The 21,199-nt window shown below is 42.4% G+C and overlaps 1 protein-coding gene and 1 pseudogene across 1 annotated transcript in view; both read right to left on the minus strand.

Moving 5' to 3' along the window:
- LOC132820006 (sodium- and chloride-dependent neutral and basic amino acid transporter B(0+)-like) overlaps window positions 1-13,114 on the minus strand; it is a 48,333-nt pseudogene extending 35,219 nt beyond the window's left edge.
- Window positions 13,111-21,199, minus strand: part of LOC132820007 (sodium- and chloride-dependent neutral and basic amino acid transporter B(0+)-like) — a 110,247-nt gene continuing 102,158 nt past the window's right edge. The window contains exons 16-18 of the mRNA XM_060831934.1: window positions 20,001-20,110; window positions 19,741-19,894; window positions 13,111-13,220 (exon numbers count right to left, since the gene is read on the minus strand). Coding sequence (XP_060687917.1) covers window positions 13,111-13,220; window positions 19,741-19,894; window positions 20,001-20,110 — 374 coding nt within the window. The remainder of the gene's footprint in view (window positions 13,221-19,740; window positions 19,895-20,000; window positions 20,111-21,199) is intronic.

Genomic DNA, 21,199 nt, shown 5'->3' on the forward strand with positions numbered 1-21,199 from the left:
TAATTTTTGATTTATAGAAGCTTTGATTCTTGCACTCAGAAATAAATTTGAAGTTTGATATTCTGTATGACATTTTTTTCCTCGTGTGTATTGATATTTTTCAATGCAAACCTTTGTTCAAACAAGTTGATGAGATTCCCTGCAGCTGAAAATGTGTTGCTGGTTAAAGCACAGCAGGTCAGGCAGCATCCATGGAACAGGATGCTGCCTGACCTGCTGTGCTTTAACCAGCAACACATTTTCTGCTGTGATCTCCAGCATCTGCAGACCTCATTTTTTACTTGGAGATTCCCTGCAGAGCTGTTTCTGACAATGTTTACTGACTGCTTCACAATGCACTGTGAAACCTATCTGGTTTAGTCACTATGTCTTCCAATGAATTCAGCTCCTTCATCTTCCTACACATGGTATCTACCTCCAGACAGTTAATCTAAATCCAGTCCCAGGACTGTGTGTTAAAATAATAACTTATTACAATTAAAAGCAGAGAAATGAACATCAGTCACACATGATTCTAACCATTTCATGTTTAAGAATTCTGGTCATGAACATTATCCTTGAAGAGCAAGAAAACAAAGAAAAGTGTTTTGCTTTATAAATATTGTCAAAGTTACAATGCTTAGAAACCAGAGGAATATTAAATAGTAAAAGTTTCCTTCCCATGATGCCATTTTGTAACAAGTGTGCAATGTAAATAATACCTCAATCAAAATGAAACAGCTTCTCTCTCATTAAACACATATAAACAAACTAACCAACCCAAGAGGAGTTACTGGCCCAGCTGTGTAGGTTATTGGTGCAGCTATCTGCAGCAAGGTACTTACTCCCAGTATTGCTCACTCGGGCCCTGGTGAGCATTGGAGATTTCTGATCCATTTGGACAAGATCCATTGTTTTCCTGCAGCTGTTAACGATTATATTAACGATTTCAAAATATCCATCAGTCAGAGTGAGATTGCAGAGAGTCTCTGGAAAATATGTTTCAGTATTATACATCAATTTTGCATTCCATTTCAATATAACCAGGGTCACTGTTTCACTCTGACTGAATTAGTTAATCCTTTTGATTACATGGGTAAGGTCATGCATAGATCAGAACACAGAGGTACAGTCCGTGCACTCACTCTCAGCACAGTCCTGCTCTGGTGCTCAATCTGCTTAATCTCTTGTTGGATAAAAGTCTGCATAATTAGAAAACCAAATTAAAATGATACTGTATAAAAAGTTACTTCAAAAGTATTCAGTAGTAGTTATTGTAGAAGACTTTAAGGATTATAATGGGCTGGATTATCCAGGGAAGGAGAGTCTCACATACCTTGCTACACCACTCCTTGTTTTACAAAATGAATGAATGGAGCTCCACAGTTCTGAGCGGTAGATTCAACTCAGGGCTCTCTCAGAAATGGGGAGCCACATTTTCAATCTGACAGTACTTTCACAGCACAGTGTTGAGAGTAACTTGAGGATGATAGGAGAAATTTTGTGGGGAGGGGAGCAGTCTTGTTGGTCGGTTCCAGTAGCAACAACATTGGTGGAGGGGGATGGAGTCCAATGGTAACAGTGAATGGGAGGGTGGGGACAGGTTTCATATCGGCAGAGAACTGGGGGTGATATCACATTTCCAGAGGACGTTGGGGGCAGGGTGTCACAGCTGTGAAACCATGTGCAGGGTTTTCAGAGCAGATTGTTAATTATTGATTGTACTGAAGCTTTCTTAGTGAGGTGGAGGATTTCCATAAAGAAGATCTCCTTCTCTAGCTTTGGTTACACCCAAAAAGAATGCATTTTTATTTAGTTTGTGATGCATTTAATTTTAAAAGCTTTTCAGCTGATTGGTGACTAAAGCAGGATGCTGTTAAATAAGATAAGAGCACATGACATTTGGGGCACAGTACTGGCATGGATAGAGGATTGGCTGCAGAAGATAGAGAGTGGTGATAAAGGGGCTTTTTTGGGTATTGCAGCCAGTGACTAGTGGAGTTCTGCAGGTATCAGTGTTGGGACCTTCACATTATACATTAACAATCTGGATGAAGGAGCTAAGAGCATTGTTGCTAAGTTTGCAGATGAGACAAGCTAAGTGAAGGGACATGTGGTGGTGAGGAAGTGAGGAGATTTTAGAAGGCCTTACAGAGGTTAGGAGAGTGGGCAAAGAAGTGGCAGATGGAATACAATGTGGAAAAGTATGAGGATGTGCATTTTGATAGGAAGAATAGAGACATAGACTATTTTCTAAATGGGGAAATCTGAAGTACACATGGTCTTGAGAGTCTTGGTTCAGGATTCCCTTAAAGTTAACATGTAAGTTTCATTGGCAGTTATGAAGGTAAATGCAACGTTAGTACTCACTTCAAGAGAGCTAGAATTCAAGAACAGGGATGTACTGCAGAGTCTGTGTAAAGCTTTGGTCAGGCCTCATTTGGAATATTGTGAGCAGTTTTGTGCCCTGTATCTAAGGAAGGATGTGCTGGCATTGGAAGAGATTCAGAGGAGGTTTACAAGAATGATCCTGGGGATGAAGGGCTTATCACATGATGAGCAGTTGAGAACTCTGTGTCTTTCCTTGAGGGTGTATCTCAGTGAAATTTTAAGAATACTGACAGGCCTGGATATAGTGGATGTGGAGAAGTTGTTTCCATGCATAGGAGAGGCCAGGATCCTAGGGCACAGTCTCAGAGTGGAGGGATAACCCTTTTGAAATGAGGTGAGGAGAAATTTCTTCAGCCAGAGAGTGATGAATCTATGGAACTCATTGCTGCAGAGGGCTGTGGAGGCCAAGTCATTGGGTGAATTTAAGGCAGAGATAAAATAGCTCTTAATTGGTAAGGTGATCAAGCATTACAGGGAGAAGGCAGAAGAATGGGTTTGAGAAACATATCAGTGATGATCGAATAGTGGAGCATACCTGATGGGACAATTGGCTTAATTCTGCTCCTATATCTAATGGTCTTATGAACTTATGGACATCCATAATTACTCTGAGCCCAGATGAAACACATTGTTGAATGTACTCTTATCAATTCACTTTCAGAAACTAGCAATGTAAAAATGAAATTTCAAATAACATAAATCTCAAGGATAAGATGAAACAACTGTTTTCAAAAATTACATTGTAATTTTAGCTCAAAAATAACTTCTTCATATCTGAATTATTTTTGGCAAGATGTAACATTCCAAATTCTGAAGTAGAAGATGTAGAAATCGATCGCTCCTTGAATGAGTCCTAGCCTATGGAGGTAAGGACTTCCATCACTGAATTCTGTGGGTGTATAATGGAAAATCCATGTCTTCTGGGTGTTGATAGATGTCCCTAACTGTATGGTATTAGACAGACAATGATTCTATTCTTTATAAATTAAAAACTAAAAAGATGACTTCGTCACGGATTTTGAAATACTAGATGGAACAAATAACATCAAGAGTCATCGAGTCAGAGAGATGTACAGCACAGGAACAGACCTTTCAGTCCAACTTGTCCATGCTAAAAAACATATCCGAAATTAATCTAGTCCAATTTGCCAACATTTGGCCCGTATCCATCTCAACCCTTCACATTCATATACACATCCAGCTAACTTTTAAATGTTTTAATTGTACCAGCTTCCATCACTTCGTCTGAGGCAGAGAAAAACTGAGTTCTATTCTTCTGGAATATTGAATAATGGAAATGTCCTAAAATTTCGAGAGTTTTTATTTGGAATAAAGATATGAAGCTCTTCAATGCAAAAATACAGGACTGTGGATGATCCCTGACTGCATTGTACACTCTGGGACTGTGGGTGATCCCTGACTGTATTGTACAGACTGGGACTGTGGATGATCCTTGACAGTATTGTACAGACTGGGACTGTGGGTGATCTCTGACAGTATTGTACACTCTGGGACTGTGGGTGATCTCTGACAGTATTGTACAGACTGGGACTGTAGGTGTATCCCTGACTGTATTGTACACTCTGGGACTGTGGGTGATCCCTGACTGTATTGTACAGACTGGCACTGTGGATGATCCCTGACTGTATTGTACACTCTGGGACTGTGGGTGATCCCTGATTGTGCAGACTGACACTGTGGGTGATCTCTGACAGTATTGTACACTCTGGGACTGTGGGTGATTCCTGACTGTATTGTACAGACTGGGACTGTGAGTGATCCCTGACTGTATTGTACAGACTGGGACTGTGGGTGATCCCTGACTTTATTGTCCAGGCTGGTATTGTGGGTGATCCTTGACCGTATTGTACAGACTGGACTATGGGCGATCCCTGACTGTATTGTACAGGCCGTGACTGTGGGTGTATCCCTGACTGTATTATACAAGCTGGGACTGTGGGTGATCCCTGACTGTATTATACAGGCTGGGACTGTGGGTGATCCCTGACTGTATTGTACAGACTGGGACTGTGGGTGATCCCTGACTGTATTGTACACTCTGGGACTGAGGGTGATCCCTGACAGTATTGTACAGACTGGGACTGTGGGTGACCCCTATCTGTATTGTACAGACTGGGACTGTGGGTGATTTATCACCATATTGTGCAGACTGTAGTTGATGTCCAGGATCACCCACAGCCCCAGTCTGTACAGTATGGTCAGGGGAACACCCACAATCCCAGTTTATTTAAAAGTAGATTTTCTTGCAAAGCTGAAGTATTTTGTCCTCTGTTTCAGAAATTTCAACTTGACTCACATCAAGATTTCACATTAAGTCTTGTCAATTCACACAACATGAACCTTTGATAGTGACATGAGACATCCTGAGTTAAATAGTGTTATTGTGGAAGATGAGATGAAATTAAAGAGATGAGACATTTAAATAATTGCAACAAAAACTCTGTGTGTCTTAGAGTCAGACTGTGTAAGAAATATATGTGAGATGATCGATATTTGGAAAAACTCAGAGAAAGAGAATAAGTTAAGAAAATGATAGCTGCAAAAAACACAGTAATAGACAGAGAAGGGAGTCAGTGTGAGACACAATACAGGGATGGAGAGAGATACAAACAATGAACGCAGTCAGAAAGAACACAACACAGACTTATTGACAAGGTGAAAGTAAATGTGAGACATGTGAAAGACTGTTAAATTCTGATGTTTCACTATTTATTTCTGACTGACTGTCCTGCTATTCCAGTGACTCAGTGCCATGATTCCTGCTGCTGCTTTCTATCCGAGTCTTTCTGCTGTATGGCCACAATGAGGATGGTCACTGAAACTATTGTTCATCTCTCTCCCTCACTCAGACTGACAGAATGAACAATGAACAGTCAGTGTGTACACTTTCCCCAGTAGAAGCTAACACTGCACCTTTGGGGGTCCTGCTGCATGTTTCATCTGCTCCCCATCAACTGAAGCAGTCTGCCCATGGTAGGGGTGATTGGAAGGAAGCAAACAGGTAGTATAGACTGTAGCCAACGATGCAGTTGTACGAAATGTTGGACATTGTAATCAGAAGCATCATAGCAATCCCCACACCTGAAAACAGAAGAAAGAACAGGGGAGTCTGGTTTGTGAATTATTGATTTAAAATAATGTACTTGACATGCATTTGGCTGGTCATTCAACCAAATTGGATTTTCTTTCAGTGAGCACAGGACAGAACAGGGAGACTGCCCTGGCTGACCACACCTTTGGGGAAATATCGGTTTTGTTTAATCGATTATGTTGGCTGCTTCAACATTCAGTGTCCAACAGTAAAGATTTCAGAGGCTTTTTGTATTAAACAGGAAATGTTAATTATGTTATAGTTCTTTGTCTAGATTACAAGAATGATGCTCCTTGTCTTCACCTTTATATGCCCTCTCACTAATTCTTTAGGACACCATTATCATTGTGAGTGGTGATAATCACACATGCCCAGTCTTAGGCCATAAGGTCATAAGATATCGGAGCAGAATTAGGCCATTCATCCCACTGAGTCTGCTCTGCCATTCAGTCATGGCTGATATGTCTTTGAAAGTCATTCTCTTGAGTTCTCCCCATAACTCTTGCACCCCTTACCACCAAGAAGCTATCTATCTCTGTCTTGAGTATACTTAATGACTTGGCCTCCACAACCTGCTGCATCAATGAGTTCCACAGAGTCACTACCCTCTGGCTGTGGACATTCCTCTTTATCTCAGTTCTGATGAGTTGTCCCTTCAGCTTGAGGCTGTTCCCTCATGTCCCAGTCTCTCGTACGAGTGGAAACATCTTCTCCCGGTTTACTCTATTCAGACCATTCATTATTCTGTAAATTTCATTATTCTGTAAATGTCATTATTCTGTAAATCCTCCTAGGCTCCTTTGAGTCCTTAACTGTTCCTCATTTGACAATCCCTTCATCCCTGGCATCATTCTTGTAAACCTCCTCTGGACCCCTCCAAGGTCAGAACATCCTCTCTGAGACATGGGGTCCAAACATTTTCATATATTTCAAATGCCGTCTGACCAGAGCCTTATAGAACCTCAGTAGCACATCTCTGCTCTTATATCCTAACCCTCTTGAAATGAATGTTAATGCTGTATTTGCCTTCCTACCTGCCAACTGAACCTGCATGTTAACTTTAAGGGAATCCTAAACTCCTACCCTTTATGTTTTGGTTTTCCAAAGCCTTTCCCCAATTTGAAAATAGTCTTTGTTTCTATTCTTCTTACCAAATTGCATAACTCTCACAATTTCCCATCCTGTATTCCATCTGCCATTTCTTTGCTCACTCTCCTCACTACTGTAAGTACTTCTGCAGCCTTCCCACTTCCTCAGCCCTTCCTGTCCCTCTACCAATCTTTGCGACAACTGCAAACATAGCAACGATGCCCCCAGTCCCTTTGTCCAGATTGTTAATGTATAATGTTGTGGTCCCAACAGTCCTTGTGGAACTGGTGGATTTATCCCTAATCTCTGCCCTCTGCCAGTCAGCCAATCCTCTATCCATGTCTGGATGGGTTACTGTATGGAGGGTCAGTGTAGACTTGTTGGGCCAAAGGGCCTATTTCCACACTAATCTAACCATGTCAGGACCTTGCCCCTAACACCACCGGCTCTTATCCCATTTAGCAGCTTCATACATGGCTCCTGATTTTAGGCCTTCTGGAAATTCAAATAGATCACATCCATTGGTTCTCCTTCGTCTAACCTGCTCATTACCACCTTAAAGAATTCTAACAAACTTGTCAGACATGACCTACCCTCGATGAAGCTGTGCTAACTCAGCCCTACTTTACCATGCACTTCCAAACCCTCCACAATCTCATCCTTAATAATGGACTGTAAAATCTTATAAATGATCAAGGTCAGACTGACCGGCTTATAGTTTCCTCCCTTCTGCCTCCATACCTTCCGAAACAGGGATGTTACATTAACCATTTTCCAGTTGTCTGGCAACTTCCTTGACTCCAGTGATTCCTGAATGTTCACCAACAATGCCTGTACAATCTCCTCAGCTATCACCTTCAGGATCCTGGGGTGTAGTCCATCTGACCCAGCTGAATTACTCACCTACAGACCTTGCAGCTTCCCCAGCACCTTCCCCACAGGAATGGCCCCTACACTCACCTCTGCCTCCTGACTCTTGACATCCTGGCACACTAATGGTGCCTTCCACCAGTGAAGACTGATGCAAAGTCCCTATTCACTTTCTTCACCATTTCTTTGTTCCCCATTACTACTTCCCCAGCCTCATTTTCTAATGGTCCAATGTCCACTCTCACCTCTTTCTGACCTTTTATGCATCTAAAGCAACTCTTGCAATCTTCTTTTATATTACAATCTGCTTATCGTCAGATTTCATCTTCTTCCCCCTTATTGCTTTTGTAAGTATCCTCTGCTAGTTTTTAACTGCCTCCAAATTTCCAGACTTCCCACTAATTTTCACCACATTGGATGCTTTTCCTTTTGATTTGATGCTATTCCTGACTTCCCTTGTCTGCCGTGGTTGCCTCATCCTCCCTTTACTATGTTTCTTCTTCCTTGGGATGAATTTCTGTTTTGCCCCTCAAACTACCTCCAGAAACTCCTGCTATTGCTGCTCTACCGTCCTCCCTGTTATGGTCCCCTTCCAATCAACTCAGGTCAGCCCCTCCCTCATGGCTTTCTGGTTGCATTGACTCAATTGTAAAGATCTTACACCAGATTCCTGCTCTTCCATTTCAAACTGAAGGGTGAATTTTATCATATTATGGCCACTGCCCCCGATGGATCATTCACCTTAAGCTCCTTAATCGAGTTTACCTCATTACACAGCACCAAATCCAGAATTGCCTGTCCCCTGGAGGGCTCTATCACAAGTTGCTCCAACAAATCACCTCGTGGACATTCTGCAAATCCCTTTTTTATTGGATCCCCTACCAACCTGATTTTCCTCGTCCAGTTGTATATTGAAGACTCCCATGATTACTGCAATTGTGCATCATTTTTTACATGCCTTTTCTACCTCCTGATTTATTTTCTGACCCATATCCTGACTGCTGCTGGGAGGCCTGGACATAACTCTCATCAGGGTCATTTTTGCTCTGCAAACCCTCCATTTTCCAAGATGGCGACAGTGTAGCAGGGCTGCATGCAGACTCTTATCTAGAGCTCATCCACTTCCAGCTACGTTTTAAAAATCTTTTAATTTCTGCTCTCTCTTGATTTTTTTTCTTCTCATTTCTTGTTTCTTTGGTGGGTTGGTCAGAGGCAACAAGAGCAGGCTTTACACGGAGTGGTGACAGCCTTCCAGTAATTGGAGGTGGCAGTGATGGTAGCAAGGACATTCCCCTGCTCCTCCAGCAATCGGAGACGGAGGTGATGGACTCTTTAAGGTGCCAGTGCTGGCATATTGGAGGATGGTGGCTGGAGTGGGAATCTTGGCACACCAGCAGACTGGCCTGTCAGTGGAATGAGGCACTCCGGCTCGCAGTAGGCCTAGAGCGGGGACACCTGATGTCACCAAGGAATCAGCGGAGCAGGAGACCCCTGGCTGGAATCACGGGAGGCCCGGAGTGGGAACTCTTGGTTGTGGGGCCCAACAGTCTACCCAGTATTGGAGGCAGCATTGAAATGGGCCCAGCAGTGATGAGATGGTGCCTGAAGAATGGTGACTCCTATAACAGCGGGTCCAGTGCAGTCAGCTGCAAGTCAGTGGAGATGGGCGAGTGACACAGTTGTGGCATCTCTCTCCAGTCTCTCTTTGCAAAGGCATATTCCAGCAGGAGATGTGAGACAGTCACAAACTCCCCCTCCTTAAACCGATTTGTAGGCAGCATGCAGTGGCACAGACAATCCAGGCGTACGTGAAGAATCTCACAAGTACTGCCCTTCTCACCATGAGCCAAGTGATGTCATGGTGCTTGTTGGAAAATTCTGGCGATGAGGCATTCTGCGAAATGACTTTGACAGTCTGCTGACTAACCTGTCCTTTTCCAACAGGGTCTTGAGGATGCTATATACTGACCTCTTCCTAATAGACCTGTGATGAAAAGTGTTTTGAAATTCTTCACAAAGGAAAAGCGATATGGAATAGTCAAATTCCTTGGAGCAGTCTGCAGCAACAAGACCAGTCCCATCCTTCTCAACACCAGGGACAAGTAGAACCTCAGTACATAGTCAGATTTAGTATTTGTGTACTGAGGAGCTACACACAGCTTGATGCAGCCACACACAAAGAAGGACAGGTCAGACACAAGAGAAACCAACACTTGTCACAGATGTGGTCACATTGAACCTCATATCATCCGTCATCATTTCCGCCACCTCCAAACGGACCCCACCACCAGGGATATATTTCCCTCCCCTCCCCTATCAGCGTTCCGAAAAGACCACTCCCTCCGTGACTCCCTCGTCAGGTCCACACCCCCCACCAACCCAACCTCCACTCCCAGTACTTTCCCCTGCAACTGCAAGAAATGCAAAACTTGCACCTACACCTCCCCCCTTACTTCCCTTCAAGGCCCCAAGGGATCCTTCCATATCTGCCACAAATTCACCTGCACCTCCACACACATCATTTGCTGCATCCGCTGCACCCGATGTGGCCTCCTCTATATTGGGGAGACAGGCCGCCTACTTGCGGAACATTTCAGAGAACACCTCTGGGACACCCGGACCAACCAATCCAACCACCCCGTGGCTCAACACTTCAACTCCCCCTCCCACTCCGCAAAGGACTTGCAGGTCCTTGGACTCCTCCATCACCAGACCATAGCAACACGATGGCTGGAGGAAGAGTGCCTCATCTTCTGCCTAGGGACCCTCCAACCATAAGGGATGAACTCAGATTTCTCCAGTTTCCTCATTTCCCCTCCCCCACCTTGTCTCAGTCCCAACCCTCGAACTCAGCACCACCTTCCTAACCTGCAATCTTCTTCCTGACCTCTCCGCCACAAACCCCACTCCAACCTATCACCCTCACCTTAACCTCCTTCCATCTATCGCACTTCCAACACCCCTCCACCAAGTCCCTCCTCCCTACCTTTTATCTTAGCCTGCTTGGCACACTCTTCTCATTCCTGAAGAAGGGCTCATGCCCGAAACGTCGATTCTCCTGCTCCTTGGATGCAGCCTGACCTGCTGCGCTTTTCCAGCAACACATTTTCAGCTCCTCAGTAGGGTCCATCAACTCCAATTTCATGCAGTTACAAGATATTGTCTAGCCCTACATCTCGATTTTATTTAAAAAGTTCTTAATTTGTTTTTTTTCAAAAAATTCCAACTGATCTTTTAATTTGTAACCTTAAATATTTCCCTTATTTACCTTCAACCTGAAAGTAGCCAATAATAGTAATGTTAGTAGCTATTATCAACCAATGAACTTATGCCTTACCAGTGATGTCACTCTGCTGTGTTAGGTCCCGAATCCTGGGTTTCAATTCATCATTTTTTTAAAAAAACCTGACAAACTCTGAGCCAAAAACCAATAGACAGCATGTACCACATCTAGTAACGTGTATGGTAGATCAGAGTGCAACATTACTTCACAAGCTTGGCTTTAACCTTTGTCAGATAAGGGAGGTTTATTATTATTTATTAAATCAACACTATTACTTTTCCGAATTTGCTGCGACTGTATCGATAAAATAAACATTCACCTTGTAACATAGGCACAGCCCTCCACACTGCAACAGGCCCAAGGCTGGCAAACTGACCAAAGGAACACTCCAAGAAAAACAATGGTATCCCAACAAGGGCCAGCATGACAGAATAGGGAATAAGGAATGCACCTGGAAAATAGCGGAAAGGATTTCAATTTTCAAGTGAAACTCCATGCTTACACTATGTGGGTGGATTAAAATTTACCCTGAAATCTCTACGAATGTCCAAATTCCCGTTTTGTGAATTTCACTCTCTAACACAATCAGATATCTTTTCAGGTCACTTTACACAGCCATGTTGTGACATTTCTTATACATTTGCGCTTGGTTTCCATCAATCCAATGGTGTGGGTTGTGAAGAGTCCTGATTTGAGCAGTTTTGATGATGATGTACCAGCCTGAACACAGGGCCTGACTGAGGAGCCTGCTGTTCTGAGGATTTCACACATTGTGCAGTAAATATATCTGATGTGGATGGCTCATGCATTCGAAACAATATCAATTGAAAATACATTGCAAATTAATAAATGAACCATTTACTTTGGTTTATAAATAGCATATATTTGATGCATCACATTGCTAAGTTTAAACTATTACCTTGACATATCTCTCTCTTCATAAGGAAATAGTAGTCAAACTTGTTAGCTGTGGGATTGAATTTACCAGTTCACATTGAAATTGTTTAACTCTGCATTATTTACTATATCATTTTTAGTGCAATAAACATTTGTTATTTACTGAACTACAATTTTCAGGATAAGTCAACAAATCGATCCATTTAGTTCTGCCTTTCTTACTCTCCGATATTTTTAATTTCTCTACCATACCTCCTCCGTTTTTGTAAGCCAGGTAAGGAAATCTCCAAACATTCCCAAAACCCACTGCATAACCAATCATTGAGAGCAGGTAATCAATCTTCGAAGACCAGTTACCCCGTTCCACATTCTCATCACCCACAGCACCATGTTCATTGGCGGTATCCTGGGAGAAAGAATTGAAATGGCAAGCTCAGACATTAATCTTTCTCAGACTAGATCTCAAGTGAAATGTATCGTCACCACTCCCACAACTATCGGAAAATGGTGCAGTTCTCTATTTAGCAGCAATGTCTGTCAGGTTAGAAACAGCCAGATGTCCACAGAGAGTCTACAATTCACAACGACCAAAATCTACAAATCAACAGTATCTCAAATTGTCTTAAATGGATTTTTACTGTTTTGTTTTGTTGAAATACTCACCGTATCCTGTGGAGGGTTTGGCCGATTGTCATTCAGTAAGAACCGAAATAAATGCTCGAAGATTTTAACCTACTGCGAATCCTCTTACAAGGATGCCTTCCTTGAAGAAGCTCTCTTCCTCCCTCTACAAGGATTTCAGTGAGTCCCTCTCTCACTGCACCCCCCAGGTCATCTCCTCTGCACAGAAGCTCTTCAGCCACGTTCTCAAACAGACTCGTTACCACAGCCACATCTCCTTCCTCAGCACCTGCCTAAGGAACCGACTGATCCCACACGGACTCCGAACTACATTCCAACCAACAAAATTTGGCAGATTTCTCCAGCTTCCTCATTTCCCCTCCCCCCACCTTGTCTCAGTCGGTTCCCTCAACTCAGCACCGCCCTCCTAACCTGCAATCCTCTTCCTGACCTCTCCGCCCCCACCCCACTCCGGCCTATCACCCTCACCTTGACCTCCTTCCACCTATCCCACCGCCATCGCCCCACCCCCTAGTCCCTCCTCCCTACCTTTTATCTCAGCCTGCTTGGCTCTCTCTCTTATTCCTGATGAAGGGCTTATGCTCGAAACGTCGAATTCTCTATTCCTGAGATGCTGCCTAACCTGCTGTGCTTTGACCAGCAACACATTTGCAGCTGTGATCTCCAGCATCTGCAGACCTCATTTTTTACTCTTTGTAATGGGCTCCAGGGTCTTGTCATTGGGCTCTGATTTCTTAATTATGGACCCACCCCTGCCATTGCCACGTCTCCCACAAGCCTCTATGTCTGAGCTGGAGCCATGGGCCTGATCTCCTACCTACTGCTCTCCCTGCGAAGCTGCCACCAGTCATCGGGATCCTGGCTCAGGCCTCATCTGTGACCTCAGTGCTAGAGCCAGAGCCAGCCAAGGATCTGGGACTGCATGGGGCCCTGCCCCAACCGACTCCCATGCAGAAACTAAAAAAACACAGGAAGACCGATCACCATGGCAGCTGCAACCGCCATCAATCACCCGAAGGACATGTTCTCTCTTGCTGCTGCTGCCCCCTGTCTTTTGCACTGGTCCTCTGGCCCCTACACCCTCCTCTGTCTCTGACAAAAGTATAAAGGCCCATTTTCCTACAACTTTCAACTCTGAAGAAGCCTTGTACTGGATTCAACTAATTAACTCTGTTTATCTCTCTATTGATTCTGCCAGACCTTCTGTGATCTGCAGCATTGTTTGTGTTTGTTTTAAGATATTATTCCTGCTTACTGGAGTAACTGACTCCCTGATCAATGTGGTGACACCAGCTCTTTTACACCCTCACCCATCTCCCCTATCTCACCTGAAGATTCTATAACCCAGAATATTGTGCTGACAATCATGTTCTTTCCTCAACCACAACCATCTCTGTGATAGCAATGATATTAGATCCTCATACATTATTAAACACGCACAACTCCTCTGCCTTACTCACAAGACTCCTTGCATTAAAAAATACCATCCATCTTTGCCACACTCCATTCTGCACTAACTTGAATATATTTGCACGAATTTCTGCATTGCAATGGTGGGTTCTTCAATACTTTTCAGTACATTAACCTTTACTGAACCTCCATTTAGTATCCCAGACCCCTGCAAAAATTAGTTTTAAATCCCACCATCACATTCAGCAATACCTTCAGAAAACCAGAACACTTGTACGTCCCACCTTCTCCAGAAATAAATGTGGTCATCCAACACTAATCTGTTCCGGATCGCAATGCACTCTGGAGCTTTCCTGACTTCTTGCCAGCCTCTTTCTGATTGGTCATAGAGTCATAGACTCATACAGCATGGAAACACTTTGGTTTAACCTGTCCATGCTGAACATAATCCCAAACTAAGTTAGTCACACCTGCCTGGTCTTGGCTCATATCCCTCCAAACCTTTCCTATTCACGTATCCATCAAAATATCTTTTAAATGCTGTAATTGTACCCACATCCATCATTTCTCAGTAAGTCCACACACAAACTACTCTTGGTGTAAAAAAATTGCCTCATATCTTGTTCAAATCTCTCTCTTCTCACTGCTCACCTTAAAAATTGCCCGAAACATTGACTCTCCTGCTCCTTGAATGCTGCCTGACCTGCTGCGCTTTTCCAGCAACACATTTTCAGCTCTGATCTCCAGCATCTGCAGTCCTCACTTTCTCCTTAAAAATGTCCCCCTAGTCTTGAAATTCCCCATCTTATGGAAAAGACAACTACCATCAACTCTATCTATACCTCTCATTATTTTATAAACCTCTATCAGGTCACCTCTCAACCTCCTACGCTCCAGTGAAAAAACGTTTCAGCCTTTCTTTACAACTCAAACCTTCCATACCTGGCCACATCCTGGTAAATCCCTTCTGACCCCTCTCCTGCTTAATAATACCCTTCTCCTCTCTGACTGCATTTTCTTAAACCGTGATGGGGGGTCAGGGATGGGAGCAACAATGAGAAAAGAGAAAAGGTTGAGAACTGATACAGAAGATAAAGGGAGAAAGTTCAATAAACAAGGCAGGCAAGAGCATGGCGGGCTATGAGGAAAAATAATGAATTAAACACATTTATTTCAACGCAAGAGGACTGACAGGTAAGGCAGATGTACGTAGGGTATGGATAGGAACATGGGACTGGGATATCATACCCTTTGCAGAAATTTGGCTGAGGGAGGATGATAATTGGCAGCTTAGTGCTTGGCATGTTGATGCTATCAGAAGGATAAAAAGGTGCACAAGAGAGGTGAGGGAATGATGTTTTTGATTAGGGAATTCAACTTGTACTTAGACAGAATATTCCTGGGTGATTGTCTAGCTACATGGATGAACTAAAAATAAGAAAGGGGTGATCACTTTGATTGGATTGGATTATAAGCCCCCAACAATTGTCACAGTAATGGTCTGGTACAAGTTAGTTTGCCCTTGAGTTTTTTTTAGAGAGGGGATAATTGGCCAGGATCCATCGTGCCTGAACTTTGAATGGTTCACTGGGGCCTTGTTGTTTCCCCAAACAAATACTGCTTCAGATCAAAAGCTTGAAAGACCTTTTGAAAACTTGGTCTTGTCAAGGGGACGTGGCCAGCTCTCTAGCTGTTCAGTTCAGTACGGGAGGGAATAGAGTCATGGGGGAAAATGGAAGCCTTCTCTCTGTCCTTCTGCCCTTCTGATTTTGAACTGGATGCTGCCTGTGCCATTGTTTGCTGTTTGTGCTTAGGGATCTGTGTACTGGGATTGTTGCAAGAATTTTCAGAACAGCATCCTTAGGTAGGGTTTGGATAGGATAAGTTATCGGGTATTCTGTTTTCTGTTCCTTGTAGTTCATTTTATAATTTTGCAAATAAATTTTGTTTGTTTAAAACCTGGCAGTTGACCAAGCTGATGTACTCCAGGAATATCCACTGTACACCTCATTAAACAAATAGCAAAGTTACAGTCAGACCTAGTCCATGACAGACTGGGGGCTTTTTGCGGGATTTAAACAGCGAGTGGTAGTTGCTAGTGTCTTTTATTTCGGGTGTTGATTTGGTTGGTTTAAACCGTGTTCGGATGGCAATGGCTCTTTCAATCACCAAGGAGTTCCTGGAGGTTGAAGAAGTGACCTCGGGGGTTTTGCAAAAGGCAGATAAGACCAAACTGCAGGAATTAATAGACAAGCTAGGGTTGAATTTACCTCCTAATGTGAGGAAAGATGAGATGAATTCAGCAGTAGCTCAGTATTCAAGTTTGCTGGAAACACTATCAGGATCTGTAGAGATGGCAAGAATTCGATTGGAAATGAAGCAGCTTGAGTTAGAGGGGAGAGATAAGGAAAGGGCAGCAGAAATGAAACAGTTTGAATTACAATTAAAATCAGAAGAGAGAGAAAAAGCAAACACATTAAGGGCTTTAGCCACAGAGAAAGAAAGATAATGAAGAACTCTAGCAGAAGAGAAAGAAAAAGCAAAGAGATTGAACTTTAGAAATTGACACTTAAAAAGGGAAGTCAGCACAAAAGGATGGAGATGCAGGCTGAAGGTAGGTTTAGTGAGGAAGAGAGTGAGGATGAGCAAGCCCCTGGCAGTCAGAAGCCTAGTGAGAAACTGTTTAAGTATGTTCAAACAAGGCCTAAATTTAATGAGAAGAATGTGGAAGCCCTTGTCATTACATTTGAAAAAGAATCTAAACAAATGCAATTGCCAGTCAGTGTGTGGGTTTTGTTGATCCAAACCAAACTTGTGGGTTGAGCTAGTGAGGAATTCACATCGCTATCAGAGCAGGTATCTGGGGAGTATGAGTAGGGAAAAGAATCAATCTTAAGCGCATATGAATTGGTACCAGAAAGCCTATAGACGTTTAAAGAATCTAAGGAGGAACCCTGGTCAAACTTATATTGAGTTTGAAAGAATTAAACAAAGTAATTTTGGTAGGTGGATACGAGCTTTAAAAATAGAACAAACTTACAATACCCTTAGAGAGACAATTATTTTGGAGGAGTTTAAAAATTCACTGCCTGACATAGTGCAAATTCATTTGGCAGCGCAGAGAGTTAAAAATGGCAAGCTTAGCAATTGAAGTGGCTGATGATTATGAGTTGGTCCATAAATCACGGTCTGACTTCCTGCATCAATTTCAATCCATGAGGGATAGAAGCTGGGGAAAAGAGAAATCCTCCTGTGGAAAGGGTGAGATAGATCTCAGTGACGATCATAAGGAGACCTTATCACAGCGTAAAAAGGAAACCCCAGAAGGGGACGAAGAAGGTAAAAGCTCCAGTGTTTTTATTGCAATAAAGTAGATCACATGAAATCACAGTGTTGGTGGGCTAGGAAAAGCACAGGAAAGCCAGGCGTGGGAAAGCAGGATAACCCTGGAAGTGTTGTTGGAGTGGTAACAGTGGGAGCTAGAAAGCTGCATCAGAGTGCACAAGCTGATCAGAGGTTGGTTAAGGAAGAAATGCCAGATCTGCTTTAAAAATATACCTGAAAAGGTAAAGTTTATTCATGTTAGAGTAGCAAGTAAAGAGGTTATAATATTAAGGGACACAGGATTCTCTCAGTCTGTGATGTTGAAGGATGTGGAGGAGTATACTCCTGAAGGACTATTGCCAGAAAAGTTACTGGTAACAAGAGTTCATGGTGAGACAAAAAGTGCTCAATTATGTAAAATGATGCTAGAGTGACTAGAAAAGAGTGGAGAATGTGTATAGGAGTACTGGACAAAGTATCGGTTCCAGGAAAACAATTTGTCCTTGTGAATGATACAGCTGATTCACTGGTAGGTGTGCTGCCTACTGTAGTTGAAAGACCTGTGGATACTCAAGCAACTAAAGCACTGCAAGAATCTTACTTGGGAATCTTCCCTGTTTGTGTAGTAATGAGGTCACAGAGTCACCAGTTGAAGGAGGAGAGATCAAAGGGTACAGATAAGAAATCTGAAGTGGCATTAGCAGAGACTGTATTCGATCAGTTAGTTAAGATAAAACAGGAATAAATAAATAATCATGCAAATATCTTTACCTGTGCAAAACTCATTGAGGTTCAGCAGAAAGATGAAAACTTAAAGCAATTGTATCAAAAGGCATATACAGAGAAGGAGTCTGAATTTATCCCTGTGTGCTATTACCTGAAAAATGATGTCTTAATTAGGAAACTGAGACCATCACATATTCAAGCAGATGAGAAATGGGCAGAGATTCATCAAATTGTATTGCCAGTGGGGTATAGAAAGGAAATGTTGCAGGTGGCACATGAATCACCACTTGGAGGCCATTTAGAACTGAGGAAAACACAAGCTAAAATACAAAGACATTTTTACTGGACTGCACAAGAATGTAGTTGAATTTTGCCAGTTATGTCATGCATGTCAAGTGATTGGAAAACTACCGATGGTAATAAAACCTGTAACTTTAATACCTATTCCCGATTTTGAGGAACTTTTTACCAGAGTCTTAATTGATTGAGTAGGTCCCCTACCACAAACAAAAGGTGGGAACCAATATTTGTTAACAATAATGTATACATCGACAAGATTTCAAGAGGCTGTTCCATTACACAATATCACAGCTAAAAGGATTGTAGAGGAATTACTCAAAGTTTTCACTAGATACAGACTACCAACAGAGATACAGTCAAATCAAGGGTCAAACTTCACATCCAAACTATTTAAGGAAGTTATGGACAGTTTAGACATAAAACAATTCAAATCTACTGTGTACCATCCAGAATCGCAGGAAGCGTTAGAAAGATGGCATTGAACACTAAAGACCATGTTGAGGGCTTATAGTCAGGATTATCCAGATGAATGGAATAAGGGAATTTGGTTGTTCTTTTTATGATCAGAGATGTACCAAATGAATCCACCGAATTCAGTCTATTTGAGTTAGTTTTTGGACATGTTGTGAGAGGACCACTAAAATTGATTAAGGAGAAATTAATATGTCAGAATTCAGAGACCACCCATTTGGACTTTGTGTCAAATTTTAGAGAATGATTAAATTGAGCTAGGGAGTTGACTCAACAGCATTTAAAAGTACCACAGCTCACAATGACTCAGCAAGTGGAATAAGAAATCAAAATATTGCTATTTTGCTATCAGGGATAAGGTATTGTGGTACTTCCAGTAATAGGTGAACCTTTAAAAGCAGGATTTAGTGGATCTTATAAAATCGAAAGGACATTGAGTGAGTTAAACTACTTGATATGGACCCCAGACTGGAAGAAATCTCACAGAGTGTGTCTTGTGGGATACTCAAAAGATATTTTGACAGGGAAGGAAAGCAAGATAAGGTGTTAATGATTACAGCACAGAAGGAAGAGCCAAGTTCAGAGGCTTCTGAATTGGACATTCCTCAAATTAAATGGGACAATGAGGAAGTTGTCAAAAATTGGGATAAATGATTGGGTTATCTTCCTGAGAAAAATTGAAATTACCTGAAAGAGCATTACTATCACATGGGGAGATATGAGGAAATAACCTGGGAAGTATTAGCCTAATGGTGCATGATGCAGAGATAGGAGAGGCTATTCCGATTAAGCAACAAATCCCCAGATGTAAATAAGGAGGACATCACAGTGTCGGCAAGGCTGCGTTTGTCCTGTCTGGTGCTTAGGTTGATGTCGGATGTTTTGTTTGCTCTCAAAATAGGTAAGAATCAATTATGTCCTTTCGTGAAGGACATTAGTAAACCAAATGCATTTTAATGACAATCACCAGTGGTTACATATTCACGATTAGATTTCTCTTTTCTCCTTCTCAACATATCTTCACACCGACTGGTTCAGCCAAGCTTCTGTTCTTCTACGTGTAATTTGTCGTGAGGTTTGGTGTAAGATTTTACTTTATGACACTTCTTGAGAGTACAGTGGGATATAATATAGCAGTAGAGGCACTGTATTACTAAAAGTTGCTGTAAAGTATGAGTCTGAGAGGTTGTCACAGAAACTGTTTCCTGATCTTTCAAACATTTCCTCACCTGCCACAAGGTGGGGCCCTCAGCTTGGACAACTCTCACCACGGCTATTATGGGTACCCACATAATACACAAGATGATCATACACCAGCCCAGCGCTATTGACCAGACAGAGTATTCAACTGGTCCATATGTTGGAAGGGCAAATGTTGTTAAGGACCAGACTAAGATTGCCTGAATGAAATAAACACAGAAAGTAAAATCAGTAACATGATGAAAGGGACTTACTGTACATTTTTACATTCAGCTTAAATCACTCAAACATGTAACATCTCCTTACGGTTAAAATGCACGGAGAGATCAGAATCCAACAAGCTCTCCACCAGAGCCAGAAAAGCCAATTCCTTTTCCCAATCATCATCTCAATGTCCTTGATGAATCTGTTTATCCCTGTGAATGGCAAGGAAGCAGAGAGACACCATCACTCGCACTGTCCTGTCTTCAGGGCAGCTTGTTTTCTGTTGAAGTTCATCTTGTACAGGTGGCATTGATGAACACGTTAAACAGAGAAAGGATTGCTGAAGATTTCAAATTGGATGAACAGAGTGTTCCCTATCACCAAATCGATTATCTGTACTCCAAGATTTAAAGGTCTTGAAGGAACTCTCACACTGTTTCGAGAAGACAAGTGTTCAAGGTGAATGGGAGATGAAGTGAGGTGGCAGGTTGAGGCCAAAGGTGCCAATGAGTGGGGATTGATGATGTGGTGAAGTCATGTTGGTTGTGGAGCAGGGTTGTGGAAGATTTGGATCTGGTCAGGTATGGAGTTGGGAGTGTTTGATAGTGGAGATGAGAGGTGTGTGTTGTCTGGAATAGAGAGTGGTGGGTGGTCACATGCCCATGGGAAGTGATGTCACAGGTGAATGACTTGGTGGGAGACTGTTAATGTTATTCATTGTCAGGTCAACGTGAATGATTGAGGGAGTCATTTTTATAATGAGAGCAGATTTTAATCCTTCTAACATTTCCTGGGTAATTATAAGTCAGTCAGAACTTTCTGAAGTCTCTGTCTCTAACTCAGAGTTGGAACTTATTCAGAGGATTTTTGACACTGGGTATTTCCATGAGTATCATACATTCCCAGGCAATTCCCATATAACCAGTGTGTTGGGACATCTGCCTGATCCTGGTGTACAGCTTCCAGCCAATGGGCTCCCAAAAACTGGAAATGTAAAATGTCGGCTAAGAAATTGCATTCATCACTTTCGAATTGATGAGCCTGATCTTTGTGTGAACAATTGTTCAGGGAGTGGAAACAATGGCTAATGTTAATTCCAGTAACCAGGTAATCAATAAATAGTATTCCCTTGGCTGTATTCTTAAGGCACCATAAGGGCAAGAAAATGATCAAGAAACTTGTCCAATGGAATGAATGGATATGGATAGCACAGATAAAAGACATTGGAGTGTTGACTGACCATGATGGTATTAAATAGGGGAACAGGTTTGATGGACTGAATGGCCTACTCTTATTCCTGT

Source organism: Hemiscyllium ocellatum, chromosome 11 (assembly GCF_020745735.1).
Source record: "Hemiscyllium ocellatum isolate sHemOce1 chromosome 11, sHemOce1.pat.X.cur, whole genome shotgun sequence".
Classification (NCBI taxonomy): Eukaryota; Metazoa; Chordata; class Chondrichthyes; order Orectolobiformes; family Hemiscylliidae; genus Hemiscyllium; species Hemiscyllium ocellatum.